The sequence below is a fragment of the Stenella coeruleoalba genome (assembly GCF_951394435.1).
Source record: "Stenella coeruleoalba genome assembly, chromosome: 14".
Lineage (NCBI taxonomy): Eukaryota > Metazoa > Chordata > Mammalia > Artiodactyla > Delphinidae > Stenella > Stenella coeruleoalba.
This window is the reverse complement of record NC_137160.1, coordinates 13,498,139-13,513,466: the sequence shown is the minus strand read 5'-3', so window position 1 is coordinate 13,513,466 and position 15,328 is coordinate 13,498,139. Positions and strand designations below refer to the sequence as shown.

The 15,328-nt window shown below is 43.0% G+C and overlaps 1 protein-coding gene across 8 annotated transcripts in view; it reads left to right on the top strand.

The window, feature by feature from the left end:
* TNFRSF11A (TNF receptor superfamily member 11a) overlaps positions 1 to 15,328 on the top strand; it is a 163,989-nt gene that overhangs the window by 26,978 nt on the left and 121,683 nt on the right. For 7 of the 8 annotated variants that reach the window (XR_013831215.1, XR_013831216.1, XR_013831217.1 and 4 more), the window contains exons 3-8: positions 304 to 429; positions 4,242 to 4,385; positions 7,249 to 7,342; positions 8,508 to 8,599; positions 10,575 to 10,688; positions 13,541 to 13,593. Coding sequence is in view for 2 of the 8 variants with exons in the window: in XM_079942093.1 (XP_079798219.1) it covers positions 304 to 429; positions 4,242 to 4,385; positions 7,249 to 7,342; positions 8,508 to 8,599; positions 10,575 to 10,688; positions 13,541 to 13,593 (623 nt within the window). In the remaining 6 variants the exon portion in view is untranslated. The remainder of the gene's footprint in view (positions 1 to 303; positions 430 to 4,241; positions 4,386 to 7,248; positions 7,343 to 8,507; positions 8,600 to 10,574; positions 10,689 to 13,540; positions 13,594 to 15,328) is intronic. The other variant, XR_013831220.1, reaches the window with a different exon arrangement.

The following is a 15,328-nucleotide window of genomic DNA, read 5'->3' as shown; positions in this document are numbered from 1 at the left end:
AGATGTGGTCTTATCTCATGTATCAGTCTACCTTTGGGGGATGTCCTGGGATCATGGTCATGTAAGGGGTCCAGTATATTCGTGCTTGTTTTTTTTGTTTGTTTGTTTTTTGGCCACACTCCGTGGCTTGCAGGATCTTAGTTCCCTGACCAGGGATTGAGCCTGGGCCCACAGCAGTGAAAGCACCGAGTCCTAACCACTGGACCACCAGGGAATTCCCAGATTGGTGCATTTTTGTTGATTTGTTGGCCTTTTTGGGAGGAAGTCATTTTGATTGGTGCATGTTTCCCCTTCTAATTTAAGGAAAGTACTTGTCTTCCAAATGCACTGCTACCTCTGAAAGTGTCTGTCTGCCCTGTGGCCCGGATGAATACCTAGACACCTGGAATGAAGAAGATAAATGCTTGCTGCATAAAGTTTGTGATACAGGTGAGTCAGTCATGTCGGGGGCCGTGTGGATAAATGATATTTTTAGATACAGCAATACTGTCTCTTTTAGGGGCCATGGGAAGAAGTTTTGACCACAGACCCCCAGAAAGATGTGCTTCGGATCCCAGAAGGATTGTGTTAAAATTCTTCATGTAGAACTTCTGTTCTGGAATAGTTTTGTTTTGTTTTGTTTTTATTGAAGTATAGTTGATTTACAGTGTTGTGTTAGTTTCAGCTATACAGCTATACAGCAAAGTGATTCAGATATATATATATATATATATATATATATATATATCTGAATATTCATATCTCCGATATTTCCTGTAAAGGGGTTATTAGATCTAGAAGGCTGATCAGAATCTGGGTTTTTCTGCTTTGTTTTTGACAAAACTCCTTCAAAGATGAGCATAATGTGGTGATGTCAGTACTCACAGAGTAGCTGCTTCTCTCTCTTTTGGGTGATATTAGCAGCTGTTGATGATCATGGCCTAGATCCATTTTCATTAGGGGCTGCAGAAAGGTGATGTTCTAATTCCATCATCCCTTCTTCCTTTATTGGCTGGAATGCTTTCTAAAGAGAAACTTCCCTCATCAGCGGGTTGTTACCCTGAAGTACAGTATATACAGGAAGGGCAGAATGAATGCTTGTAACTTTATTTACCACTTTTCAAAATAATGACTTGATCACCAAGTTGTCTCCAAAGGAATTGTATGAATATTATGAACTCATGCATTTACGTCTTTGAGGTGTTTTAATCTATTGCGGTTACTAGTTTTACTGGTGCTTGGATTATCTCACCTCTCCCAGGTGGCCCCCAAGTCTTTCGATGTGGACCCCGGTGTCCTTCTGAGCTCTCTTGCTCCCAGCCTCACCTTGGACGTTTCCTGCCCTAAAGGTGGAATCAGCCATTTCTCCAAGGATTTCTCATTGCTTTCAGCAGAACATCTTATTTAGCAACTTCAGTCTGGGTGCTGGGAAGCACTCATTGCTACTGGATTGATCCTTGTATATAGGTTTGTTTGTTTGTTTTTTCAGTAGACAGAACTAGGAAATAAGTATTTTTCTAAACATTGTAATTTTTCTAAAGTGTTAGAAACAGCTGGCAGACTTTGTCCAGAGAAGGTAACATGGAAACTCCATTGAGCAGAAGCATCTGATCAAGTCTTTTTTCTTTCCCACTGCTTAGTAATGAGCTTGACTCATTGCTGTCTCTTGGAAAGAAAGATTCACTCTGTCTACTGCCAAAATTGATTAAAGCCCCAAACCTAGCGCATTAAGATATTTTAAAATATGTCAAAATTGTTCATAACCACACAGGCTTACATGCACTTACTTATATATATATATATATATATATATATATATATATAAATTTATTTTATTTACTTATTTTTGGCTGTGTTGGGTCTTTGTTGCTTCATGCAAGCTTTCTCTAGTTGCGGCGAGCGGGGGCTACTCTTTGTTGTGGTTCGCGGGCTTCTCATTGTGGTGGCTTCTCTTGTTGCGGAGCATGGGCTCTAGGCGCATGGGCTTCAGTAGTTGTGGCTCGCGGGCTCTAGAGGACAGGTTCAGTAGTTGTGGCGCACGGACTTAGTTGCTCCCCAGCACATGGGATCTTCCTGGGCCAGGGCTCGAACCTGTGTCCCCTGCATTGGCAGGCAGATTCTTAACCACTGCGCCACCAGGGAAGTCCACATGCACTTACTTTTGAGTGGGATACTGGAATTCAAATTTTCCAAGGAAAATGACACTTGTTCGTATGTTCCAGACAGTATGTCCATGTTTATGCAAGTTGGTCTTGGTGCTTCAGAGCTGACCTGGGCCTTGGAGAGTGGACACAGAAGGGAGTGGAGACTTCTCAGGTTCACCCAGCTCTGGTCTGAAAAGAATGAGAACAGGAAGCATTCCCTCCCTGCTGGTTATAACTTGAGACAGAGAAGGAGGGAACAGGTTTCTGGTTTCTTTGTTTTCTCTTGGAACTCTGTCCTAGGCAGTTCAGGCTGCTATAACAGAATACCACAGACTCAGTGGCTTAAACAACAAATATATATACAGAACAGTTCTGTAGGCTGGAAGTCTGGGATAAGGGTGCCAGCATGGCGGGGCTCTTGGTGTGTTCCCTATTCCTTGTTTCAAGACAGCCACTTTCTTGTGTCCTCACGTGGTGGTGAACGGAGAGAGAGCGGAAGCAAGCTTTGTGCCGTCTCTTATTATAAGGACACTAATCCCATTCATGGGGGCTCCACCCTCATGACCTAATCACCTCCCAAAGCCCCCACCTCCTAATATCATCACACTGCGGTGTGTGGGGGGGGTTAGGATTTCAACATATGAATTTTGAGAGGACACAAACATCAGTCCATAACAAACTCTGATAAGTATTCAGAAATATAAAGTACAAGGGCTGTTTGGACAATCCAGGTGAGATGGGGATGTATAGGAGGAGTAGGAAGTCTGTTTTAAATAAATGTTAGTGTGTTGTTTCATGTATGCATGTGTGTGTGCAGGTAATTCTTGTTATTCATGGTAGTTATGTTCTATAAAGTCACCACAAACACTGAGCTAGCAAATACTGAACCACCACTCCTGGGTGGGTGAACATAACCTCATTTTGTATGTGTTTCTGTTTAAAGACACCTTATTTAAGAAATATTTTGATTCATCAACAATGAACTCACAATAAACAGCCTTGAACAAAGTTTATCTAATGCATGGACTTTCTCCAGAAGACACGTCATGGCCTTCTTGGACTTAGAAACACTCGACAGCACTTCAGCCCTATGCTTGGGGGCCATTTTAAACAGTGAACTCACCAATAAAAAACACAAAAATGCCAAAAATAGGACACTAAATAGACCACAAAAAGGACTCTGATTTTCAGTGTGACAGCTAAAACTAGAAGGCAGTGTCACCCCGTTTGCCCTTGGCTGGGGACATCCACGTCCAGCCGGTGACTCAAAATTTTTGCTGTTCTGCATGTGTTGGAGGATAACTGCAAAAGCACCAGGAGTTATTGATTTGGGGGTTACGATTAAGTTTTAACTAGTAGGCGAAATTGCCAACATGAACCAGCGAATAATGAGGGTCGACTGTGTGTAAGCATTTACCTCTATTCCACAAAAACTGGAAAGAGCCAGGAGGTTTGAGATAAGGAGAAGAGAAGCGCGCTTTGCTATGTGTTGTGAGAAAAGAGACAACTAACGTGTTATCCTAAGTTTTGGGGGAGAGATTAATTTCCAAGTTTGTCACCAGGCCCAACCTCCTTACTTTGCCCGTATCTAATCTCACAGTGACGCCTGTTTTCAGGACTCTGAATAATCCCGCAGTCCTGCGGGATCCCAAGATGAATCCCCAGTCTCCAGAAACCCAATTCTCTTAGGTCTGATCTAGCATTGGTGTTAAGAATGTTTATTACATTGGAATTTACTAAAACTCAAGAAGCTGTGAAGTCGATTATTTTGCATTCGTCAAAATAGTCAATGATCAGAAACTCCCCAGGCCTTAATCTTCCTACCAACATGAAAACTGACTTTTCAAAAACCACAAGACTCTTAATTATTGAGAGAGAGAGAGAAAAAACAAAAAACAAAAAAACCTTCTGGGATGTTTTACTGCCAGCACAGGAAGTGTGAGGGGGAACTTGGGAGTTCCTGAATCCCTGAGTCCTGAGTGATTCATCCGTGCGCTGCGTCCGGGGGGGTCTGGGTGGTTTGGGGCTGGTGGTGCTGGAGAGCGAGTGGCACGAGGTGGAAGGTGTGTATCCGCCCTTGCTCCCGCTGCCTCGCCGCCCTGTCTTTCTCTCCCGCAGGCAAGGCCCTGGTGGCCGTGGAGCCCGGCAACCGGACGGCTCCGCGGCGCTGCGCCTGCACCGCCGGGTACCACTGGAGCGAGGACTGCCGCTGCTGCCGCCGCAACGCCGAGTGCGCGCCCGGCTTCGGCGCCCGGCTCCCGGGTACGAGCCGGGGTCCCGCGTCTGGCGGCGCTCCCAAAGCCGTGCAAGTACCCCCCGGCCAAAGCGGCCTCTCAGACGGCTTCCCTGAGTCATGACACTCTTCGGGACCAGGGAGCGCTGGAGGAGGCTGAGGGTTCCCTGGGAACGGACTGCAGGTTGTGCGCTTCCGGGGGAATGTGAGAGCTCGGCCCACGCGCTCTTCTCAAGGCTCCTCCTTTCGAACCTTCCCATGCCCACTAAGGGGGGAACCGGGTCATGCAGGGGTCCCCAAACCTTTTTTAAAACATGTGCACCCTCTTAGGAGAATTTTGAAAAGCCGTGCACCTCCTGCCAGAATTTTAAATAGACAGCTAAACGTTTTTATTACAAATTGAAAGAGTCGCTTAAGGACTTAGTTTCCAGGGAATTGGAACAGCAGTAAGTTACACTTTCTAAAATATTCAGCGGAATCAAAACATGGGATAGCAACTGAATAGCCATCCTCATCCATTTAAAAATGCACTGATCGTCTTTAACTGTTGGAAATTTTATATAGTTCTTTTCTCTCCTTTGATTTGTATCCATTTCACCTTCCCCACAGAGTTTTATCCTAATGTATTTTTAGGCTGGGAGGGGGCATTTATGCTAATCACCTTTTCATACTCTTTAACATGAAAAAAAAAGCACCTATTTGAAATTTTAATTTTGAAAAATTTCTTGTGACTCAGGATTCTAAGCGTAAAAACATTTCTTCTGGACTGAGTTGTTACTACAGTTATTATTATACACAGTTGGTCCAAAAGATGAATATATTATATTTTGCTATATTATAATTATAAAAGTAAAACACAGGGTTGGGAGAATTAAAAATATTATTCATTTCATTTCGTATGGAGGAAAATGTCCATCACAGAGTCTGACACAGTCAGTCCTTCAATTAAACCAGACAGGCTTTCTCGTGGGAAGAAGTCTGACGATTTTTTAATTACTAAAATAAATCTCCCTATGACAGCCTGCTCCCTTCTGAATTCTGGTTCTGAGATATAGGCAAGACCCAGAGCCTTTCCAAAAGTTTGTTAGCTGCATGAAAAAAGCTGCTGGTCCCTTTCTGCTTTTTTTTTTTTTTTTTTCTGGTCAATGTCCTCTCTGCTTTGCTCCTTTGGAAATGGTGCATTCTTCAGCAATAGGTGGAGGGTAGAGGGGGTGACGTGGATGACTGAAAATTTTACCCCTGCCTTGCAGTATATTTGAACTCAGAACAACTGAACCTGATCCCAAACACCCCATATCTGTTGTCACACCCTTGCCCTTAATAGATAGGGAAAGACAGAAGCTGTAATGAGGTGCTCTGAATGCGGGAGCTTTTTTCCGTCACCATGACTTGTTGCTTTGTTTGGCATCTCAGAAGCTGTGGTAGGATTTGGAGAAGGTATGAAGTGTGCCTTCTTTTATAACGTGGGAGTGTGATTGTGGAAGGAAAAAAGAGAAAGGAGAATGTGCAGGATGCCCCCAGCAGGTCAGTGTTACAAAGAGCAGACGTGAAAGTCGTGTCCCTTCAAGCTCTTCGTGCCTTGCAGCCCCTTTAGGAAGTCGCTTTGTTTTTAAGGGTTACTCTTCCAGAGGGTGTCTTTTGAAAAGCTGTTTGAATTAATACGAGTGACTAGATGTTACATGCACCTTTGTTGATATCATTTCAAGGCAAATCAAATTGCTAGAGTAAGGGGTGGGTACCCTACTAATTGAGGCAATTGCAGAAATCAAGAATGTACTTCCCACTTGACTTTGGACAAAGAAAATGTAATTCCTTACTTTAGGGTTTTATTCATGAAAATAAACCACAGAAGTGCTACTAATTTCAAGAGTGATTTGTGGTTTTGGCACAAGCCAGTTGCTTATTATGATATCACATGGTAGCCAGTGTCCTTCTTTACTGGAATTACCAAAGGGTCATCATGTGTCAATTGCAGTAAAGGTAATAGACATAGGAAATCTGAGACATTTCCTATTTTGATAATGTAGTTCATGTGGAATATGAGAGAGGTGAAGACAGCTTACCAACCAGGATCAATTCCTGCTTTCAGTGCTATGGCTTAAGGCAGGGGTCCAAAATCCATCCCACCACTTTTGTTTGTGTAAATAGGATGTTATTGGGACACAGCCCCATCCATTTATTTTTAACACATTATCTGTGACTTCTTTCACACTACAAGTAATTTGCAGAGACCGGAGGGCCTGCAAAGCCTAAGATATTTATTGTATGGCTGTTTATAGAAAACTGTTACTACCAACCCTTGGTTCAGGGGAACGAGACCTATAGTGTAGGTTGGTTCATTTTTTTTTTTCTCTTTGTTTTGTTTCGTCAACACTCTGATACTTAGACTGGTGAGAGTATTGATCAGAAAAGGTCAAGACAAGAAGTTTCCTTTAAAAGCAGTCAATGGGCTGCCATTCTCTGTACCCACAGCCTGGTGTGAGCCCCAAAGGGGAGACAGGGGAGAACAGACAGGTGCTTGATTAAAACAAAACAGATAGCAGGCTCCCTGGCCAGGAAACAAAGGATCGGTGACCAGGACGGTGGCTTTGACCGGTAGAGGGTCCGGACCAGAGAGCTGGATCTAATTCAGATCTAATTCAGGTCTGGCGTTGGCGCCCTGACAGTGAGCCAGTTCCCCTCTGGACACAGTGCTGTCACCTGCTGTGGGGTCTTGGGCCCTCTGAAGTCTGTGAGGACTTCAGCCACCGGCCGCAGGTGGTGAGGGCAGGAATGGGGAGGCAAGAGACAGGCGGGCGCTTCTGATCTCTGGTCCTCTGGACCATCCTCCTGGCCGATCTCTAAGTGTCCTCGTTTGTCTTGTGTTCTTTTGTCCGTTGGTCTTTTTGACAGTGCAGCTCAACAAGGACACGGTGTGCGAGCCCTGCCTCGCAGGCTACTTCTCCGACGCCTCTTCCTCCACAGAAAAGTGCAAACCCTGGACCAAGTAAGTGACAACGAAGGAACCCAGAGGGTTTGTTGATTTTAAACCCCACTCAGCCTCTGCTGTCTCGTCTGTTTTGAAAACAGACTGATTGCGTTTGATGAGGCTTCCTCTGGAAGCCAGGTTCACAACAGAAAAAGTCTGTCAATTGGGCCTGAGGGCCGTAAACCAGTGCAGCCAGTCTTCTCCCTGATGTGTGACAGGAGCTGTGTATTGCTTGTTAGATTCAGTTTGACTGAAGCTTTGACTTATAGTTGCAGCTGCTTTTTCCCTTTTTCTAACCTTATTTAGTTACTTAACGATGCTTATTATCACTCACCAGTCCCACTTTTCCCAGCTTCCCAGCATCACTGGTTTACTTGTACAAAGATGTGTGTGTGTGTGTGTGTGTGTGTGTGTGTGTGTGTGTGGTGTATGTGCAAATAGAAGCCTCCTTCATTTATTTAAACATAAATGTTTACACACTTGGGGTTTTTTTCCCGCATAATATATCCTGAAGGAAGCTCATTCCATATTAGTTCACTTAGATCTTTGTGGCTTTTTATAGCTACATAGTATGTCATCATAGAGATGTACCATAATTTATTTAATAAGCTCTCTATTGACAGTCATTTAAGTGGTTTGCAGTCTTTTGGAGTAGTAACTAAGTTTGCAATGAATCATCTTTTCTATATACTATCTCACACTTATGTGAGTATATCCAGAGTGAAATTCCTGAGTCCTTTCATGGCATGCTTGTTGTTGAATACTCATAATCAATGTCATGATTCTTTTAGTTCCCAATAAATGAATTCTCGTAAAATATTTATTTTCTGATCCACTTATCCAAGTTTTATTTTGAAAAGATTTTCTGTGTTTTCAGCTTCGAAAGGGTATTCATCCAAAGTTTATCACTTAGCCATGGTAATTGAATTTGGAATCTTCTTTACTGAAGCCACCAGTCTTTTCTCTTTTGGACCATGCTCTCAGAGTGGTTCTTAGAGAACACTGGCAGTAGTTACTATTGGCTTTGTCCACCTTAATGATGTGTGGCTAGACACTGGCAATTCAAACATCCACAAAGACCTGGTTCCTCTCCTGAATGAGCTTGCAGTCTAAAGGGATAGGACCTTTTGTAGTTTTAATAAGAATATAAAACCAAAGCACTTTCCTACCTTTCCCCTCACAGCTGTACCATTCTTGGAGAGACAGAAGCACTTCACGGGACCGATAAATCAGATGTGGTTTGTAGTTCTCTTCCACCTACAACACCACCAAATGGTATGTTGAATAGAGCAGGTTGGTTGGGTAGATGTGCCCCAGTCTAGTCAGCTCTTCTAGATTTCTCCGGAATTACATGCTATATCCAGAGGCGTCCATTTCTCCCTTTTCATCTCGTCCTATCCATGGTCAGCTCAGTATTTCATTTTTATTAGTATTTTAATTCCAGATATGTTGTTTATTTGATAATTTTCTACTGTGGAATGGATAACTAGTAATTTATTCGTATGTGCCAAAAAAAGGAATGGATAACTAGTAATTCATTCGTATATGCCAAAACAAGAAAGAAAACTGAGGTGCAAACATAAATTAAAATGCCCAAATGTGATAGGATGGTGGGGGTCACAGTGGTCACAGTAGGGTACCTATGGGAGATTTTGGTCACCAGTCAGAGTTAACAACTTGTTAGAAGATAGTTATCATTAATTCTGGAACATCCTGTGGATCAAGTCAATCTCAAGTACAGTTTTCAATGATTGACAGAAAGTTGACAGTTAATGGCAGAAGCTGCTTACCCAGGTGAGCGAGATGCTGTGAAGGTGGGTCCAGGTATCACAGCACAGGAGGAGGCATAAGTGGCAAGAAAACCTTTCTAATGAGGCAAGAGAACCTAGGCCACAGAGCGATGGGGTTGATGAACATTGACTAAGAAAATCAAGGCCTTAGCTTTGACATTTTGGCAAACGGGAGAACGTCAAAGCGTTCTGGATAAGGAATTGCACAGTCAGAGCAGCATTTTAAAAAGACCATTAAGAGGGCATTCAGAATAACTGAGGGAATAAAAAACTGTCTTAAAAAAAACAGAAGGAGAGGACTTCCCTGGTGGCGCAATGGTTGAGAATCCTCCTGCCAATGCAGGGGACACGGGTTCAAGCCTGGTCCGGGAAGATCCCACATGCCACGGAGCAACTAAGCCCGTGCGCCACAACTACTGAGCCTGCACTCTAGAGCCTGTGAGCCACAGCTACTGAGCCCGTGTGCCACAACTACTGAAGCCTGTGCACCTAGAGCCCAAGCTCTGCAACAAGAGAAGCCACGGCAGCGAGAAACCCACGCACCGCAACAAAGAACAGCCCCCGCTTGCCACAACTAGAGAAAGCCCGTGTGCAGCAGCAATGCAGCCAAAAAAAAAAAAAGACAGAAGGAGAGGAAAAGCAAGAGTCTGGAAACCAGGTCATGTAAACCAAGAGCTTATAATATAAAGGTACTAGCATTTAAGTGATCAAGGGGGGATGAAAAAAAATGGTTGAGGCCACACTGTGTTGTAGATGAAGTACCTGAAACACTTTGCAGGATGGCTGTGGGTCTGTTCTCATGACCAGCAAAACCCTGGTGCCACGTTGTTATTTGGAAAGAGATTTGATAAGGGGCGTCCTTTTGCCTCCAGGGCCCATCCACCTAGACAGAGTGAAGTGTTCTGTAGGTAAACAAAAATGATGGATGGTGTGCACATCCCTATTAGAGTTGTTCTAAAGTAGAAGCATTTAAATATGGTCCTGGGCTGGCACCTCAGAGCTATGGCAGCCGGCAGGACCGGGCTGCATTGTCGATTTCACCCTTCTGAGCGGGAGCTCTTCCTGACAAACATACAGTCAGGGCCGGGGACCTTCCTATTGTTCTTATTTCACACCAACACCCTTGATTCTGGGGTTTGATTGAAAGGGTTATGGGTTTTTTTGGGAAGGTTGTTGTTTTTTTGTGGGGGGGTGGTTATGCGGCTCTCTCACTGTTGTGGCCTCTCCCGTTGGGGAGCACAGGCTTCGGACGCGCAGGCTCAGCGGCCATAGCTCACGGGCCCAGCCGCTCCGCGGCATGTGGGATCTTCCCGGACCGGGGCACGAACCAGCATCCCCTGCATCGGCAGGCAGACTCTCAACCACTGTGCCACCAGGGAAGCCCAGGGTTATGTTTTTAAATGGAGAAAGTAAAAATAAACAGTCTTTAATGCCATTTTTCTCATTTTCTTCCAACACAGAACCACAGATTTACTTGCCCAGTTTAATTATTCTGCTTCTCTTCATATCTGTGGCATTAGTTGCTGCTGTCATCTTTGGTGTTTACTATAGGAAAAAAGGGAAAGCACTAACAGGTATTGTGTCTATGGTGGGTTTTGAAAATGAATCTTAAAGCCAATAGATACATTTCTAGGTGTATGCTTTGAAGAGGCGTATATTGCCCTCCGACTGCCTCTGGTGATCTGTTTAAACTAAGGTGACACACGCTTTATACCTAATTCGTTGTTCTCTGGCAAAACAAACAAACGAACAAAAATCCATTGTGCCTGTTTATGTATATGCAAACAAAAATATTCTAGGTGCAGGAAACCAATGACTGTTGTATAGATTATATAGTGTCAGATATACAGAGGTTGCATTTATCCTAGAACACAAACGTTTTTAATTACTTAAATTTAATTAATTACTTAATTAAAACAGAGACAAAATGTTCAGGTAAATGACAGATGGAAAGTTTTGACTGGGGTGTTACCCTGATAGGTGAATTTAAAATTCTGAAAATAAGTGGTCTTATATTCAGTAAAATGCAGGTGCTCATTCTTAGAATGAATAATCAAGTGTCGTCTTGTTTATTGGGAATAGTTTTTCCACACAAAAAAAATTGTTTGATAGTGTCTTTTAACATCACATCCTGTTTGACTTTATACTACAAAGCTACAAAGTATAATTTTTAAGAAACTGTTCAAGGCTTCACTACATTTCCTAAACCTAGTGCACATCATTGTCTTTTGAAGCACCTGTGGTCTCACCATCCTTTCCCATTTTCAGTTGCTCACTTGTTTTGTCCACCTCTGCTTTGCTGTGATTCCATCAGTTCTCTCACAGTCACATCCATAGACTTCATGAAATCCTGCATATCTTAGTATTTCCATTAACATTCCATTGCCTAATGTAACACTGGGCAATCAAAAGATTAAAGAGGGAAGATGGTGACTGATGATGCCAGTGTTAAGCAGAGAGTATTTGAAGAGGAAAAGTTAGAATTAACTTTTAAAAAGTCTATCATTATTGAATATTGTTATTTAATGCAACGTCACCTCCCCAGCATCGGAACTGGGGATTTGAATAATGCATGTTCAGAGATGCTGATGGATTGCTTACTCATATAGCCATGTTTTCATGAGATAAACAGACTCCCAGTATTTTATTCTTTAGTTTTTTTCTCTGTGATAATCTCTTTTGGCCATATCTTACCAATGGCAAAGGCAATGGGCCTGCCCGTCACTGAGTCGGGATGTGTGACTGTCAGCTTTCTCGTCATCCCTTCATTCAACACATGTTTTTTGGCCACCAGGGACTGAACAGACACTGGGGTCTCAATACTGAGCAACACAAACAGAGCCAGTGCCCTCATGGAAGAAGCTTCTCTGTGAGCAAGGCAGGGATTGGCCCATAGAATGAGGCTGAGTGTGGAAAGGGAGGTGCAAGAGCTCCAGCGGTGACAGAGTTGTCTGTCCAGCCTCAGGTTCGGCCAGGGCCTCCCAGGGCGGAGGCAGGGGACCTGAGATCTGAAAGACAAGTTGCAATGAACTAGCCCAAGGGGAGCTAAGGAGAATCAAAAGCATTCCATGCAAAGAGAATTGCATGATTGGAGGGAGCAGAGCAAGTTGGGGGGATTGGAAGGTTAACGCAGCTGGAGCAGAAAGTCAGAACCAGTGTGACTTGAAACTGCTAAGAAATGTGCTCCCATCCTGAGCAGAGGGAGCAGAACAACCCTGTGGTTTTCGTATTTGGCTATTTTAGTAATTAAAACAAATTTGGGGGGTACAGAAAGAGTGGATGCAGACCCACCAGTAAGGAGGGCTTTTGCAATCAACCAGGAGAGAGATTATCATAGTAGTTATGAGTAATTACCACCTCTGTGTACAAATGTTATTTTTAGTATCATCTGTAATTGTCTAGTCCTGATCCCTAAAAGGAAAGAGCTGCAACTTTCCTTTTATTTGGAGTATCTTTATTTTTATATAATTTTAAAGTGATAGAAAATAAGCACAAATAATAATGATGATGATAGTCGTCACTGACATATTAAATATTTATCATGTGCCAACACTGCTCTCCATATTTTATGTGTCCTAAGTCTCCACAGCAGCACTGAGAGGGAGGCATTATTATTTCCCCCATTTTATGATGTGGAAACTGAGGCTCAGAGAGGTTAAATAGACCAGGCAAGGTCACATAAGAGGCATCATTACCTATTATGATGATGTCATTATCATCCAGTGGAAAACAGACAACCTCTTAGCTTTAGTCTTTATAGTGAATTCAACATCAAACATTCAGTGGAGGTGGGAAAAAATTTTATCTTTGTATTATATACATTCATAGATTTTTTTAATTCATGGATTTGACCTTTTAAGTTTCATCAGTTCTATTTTAAAAAGTTAAGGAAGATATACTTTGTACATGCCACAGAACATATTCTTCTTTCTTCTGAGAAGCAGCAGGGTGTAGGGGAAAAGGATTCGGGGCCCGCTGGAATTCAGTGGGGCCTGACACAGCATTCTGGCATGCACTTTACTTTTATCATACATATATTTGTGCTAAGTCCCCTAGACCCACGTCACCTTTGTTCCCCTACAATACCTAACAGGGTCCCTAATAGTCAAAGAAAAATTGCTAAGGGCATGAGAATGTCTATAGTCAAAACAGCAGCTCTGACAGCCCTCAGATGTGCCTGAAGGTATTCAATGGAACATTAGGGCATCATGTTTGGCTTTACATAGATCAAAAATTTCTGTGTTTAATAGGAGGAGGAAGATGGCTTTAGTCTTTAAATTGGTTGATTTTCTTTTAAATGTTTCACTCTCAGATTTGCAGACGATTTTGTTTAAAGACAATATTGATCTGACATAGTGGTCAATAATACTGAATTAGAAATAGGAAATAATAATATGAAGCGCTTATCCTTACTTTGTTTTTCTAGCTAATTTGTGGCACTGGGTCAATGAAGCTTGCGGCCGCCTAAGTGGAAATAAGGTAAATTTAAAAGTCTGAAGTGCCTCCTTTAAGTACTGTTAACAATTTGGGGGAATTCCCTGATGGTCCAGTGGTTAGGACTCGGCGCTTTCACTGTCAGGACCCAGGTTCCATGCCTGGTCGGGGAACTAAGATCCCACAAAACCGAGTGCACGAGGCCAAAAAAAAAAAAATTGGCTGATATAACTATTATTAGTCAAATATTGAGTCAAATTGTGAATGGGTACTTCGTTGAGAGGATGGAACCTCAAATCCCAGGACTGATCCCCACAGAGTAACCCAAAGCCCAAGTCAGTGCTCATCCTAAATGCTGTTTTCTTTGTATTTCATTCCATTTCTGTCATCTCTCTGCCCCATGTATTATTTATATTATTATTTTAGTGCCAATCTCTATTGCCTAGGACAGATTCCTAGGAGGGAAGAGCAGTCACATTCCTGTACTCTGTAGTTATTTTGGTGGCTTTTAATTTTGGTATAACTTCAGAATTGTAGGAAAGCAGTGAGATAGTACAAAAAACTTCCGCCTGCCCTATACTCAGATCCACCGATTGTTTATATTTTCACATTGCTTTATTATTTGCTATCTGTACGTTTGTATATGCATATGTATATTTTTTCTCTTGAGCCATTTTTTAAAAATTTATTTATTTAATTTATTTATTTTTTGGCTGCGTTGGGTCTTTGTTGCTGCGCGCGGCTTTCTCTAGTTGCGGCGACTGGGGGCTACTCTTCGTTGCGGTGCGTGGCCTTCTCATTGCGGTGGATTCTCTTGTTGCGGAGCACGGGCTCTAGGCGTGCGGGCTTCAGTAGCTGTGGCTCACGGGCTCTAGAGCACAGTCTCAGTAGCTGTGGCGCATGGACTTACTTGCTCCCCGGCATGTGGGATCTTCCCGGACCAGGGCTCGAACCTGTGTCCCCTGCATTGGCAGGTGGATTCTTAACCACTGTGCTACCAGGGAAGCCCTCTTGAATCATTTTAGAGTGTGTGGCAGACATCATGTTTCTCTACCCTTAAATACTCATGTGAATTTCTTAAGAACCAGGACATTCTCTTATATAACCATAGTACCTTTATCAAAATCAAAAAATTTAGTAGTGGTACAATACTATTATATATCAATAATTTACATTTGATCTTAAAATTTCATTAATTATCCCATTATATCCTTTAGGTCTAGGTTCTTAGGTATAAAGATATATACATTTTTTAAATCTATTTTTTTTTATTTTTGGCTGTGTTGGGTCTTCGTTGCTGCATGCAAGCTTTCTCTAGTTGCGGCGAGGGGGGGCTACTCTTCGTTGCGGTGCTCGGGCTTCTCATTGTGGTGGCTTCTCTTGTTGCGGAACACGGGCTCTAGGCACGCGGCCGTCAGTAGTTGTGGCTTGCGACCTCAGTAGTTGTGGCGCACGGGCTTAGTTGCTCTGTGGCATGTGGGATCTTCCCGGACCAGGGCTCAAACCTGTGTCCACTGCATTGGCAGGCGGATTCTTAACCACTGTGCCACCAGGGAAGTCCCTAAAGACATACAAATTGTAAACCTTGAGCTCATACTGATTTCTTCGATTCTGGTCCCAACACTACAGGATTTATTGTAGTCTTTCTTTAGCTGTATTTGAATCTTCCCTTCTCCACCAGTAAGAAACCCAGCTCCGATTATTCTCAGTATATTTACTCAGTTCCAGAATACACAGAAAGTAGTTTCAGAATCCCTAAGCCGTACCACAGCGAAAAGCA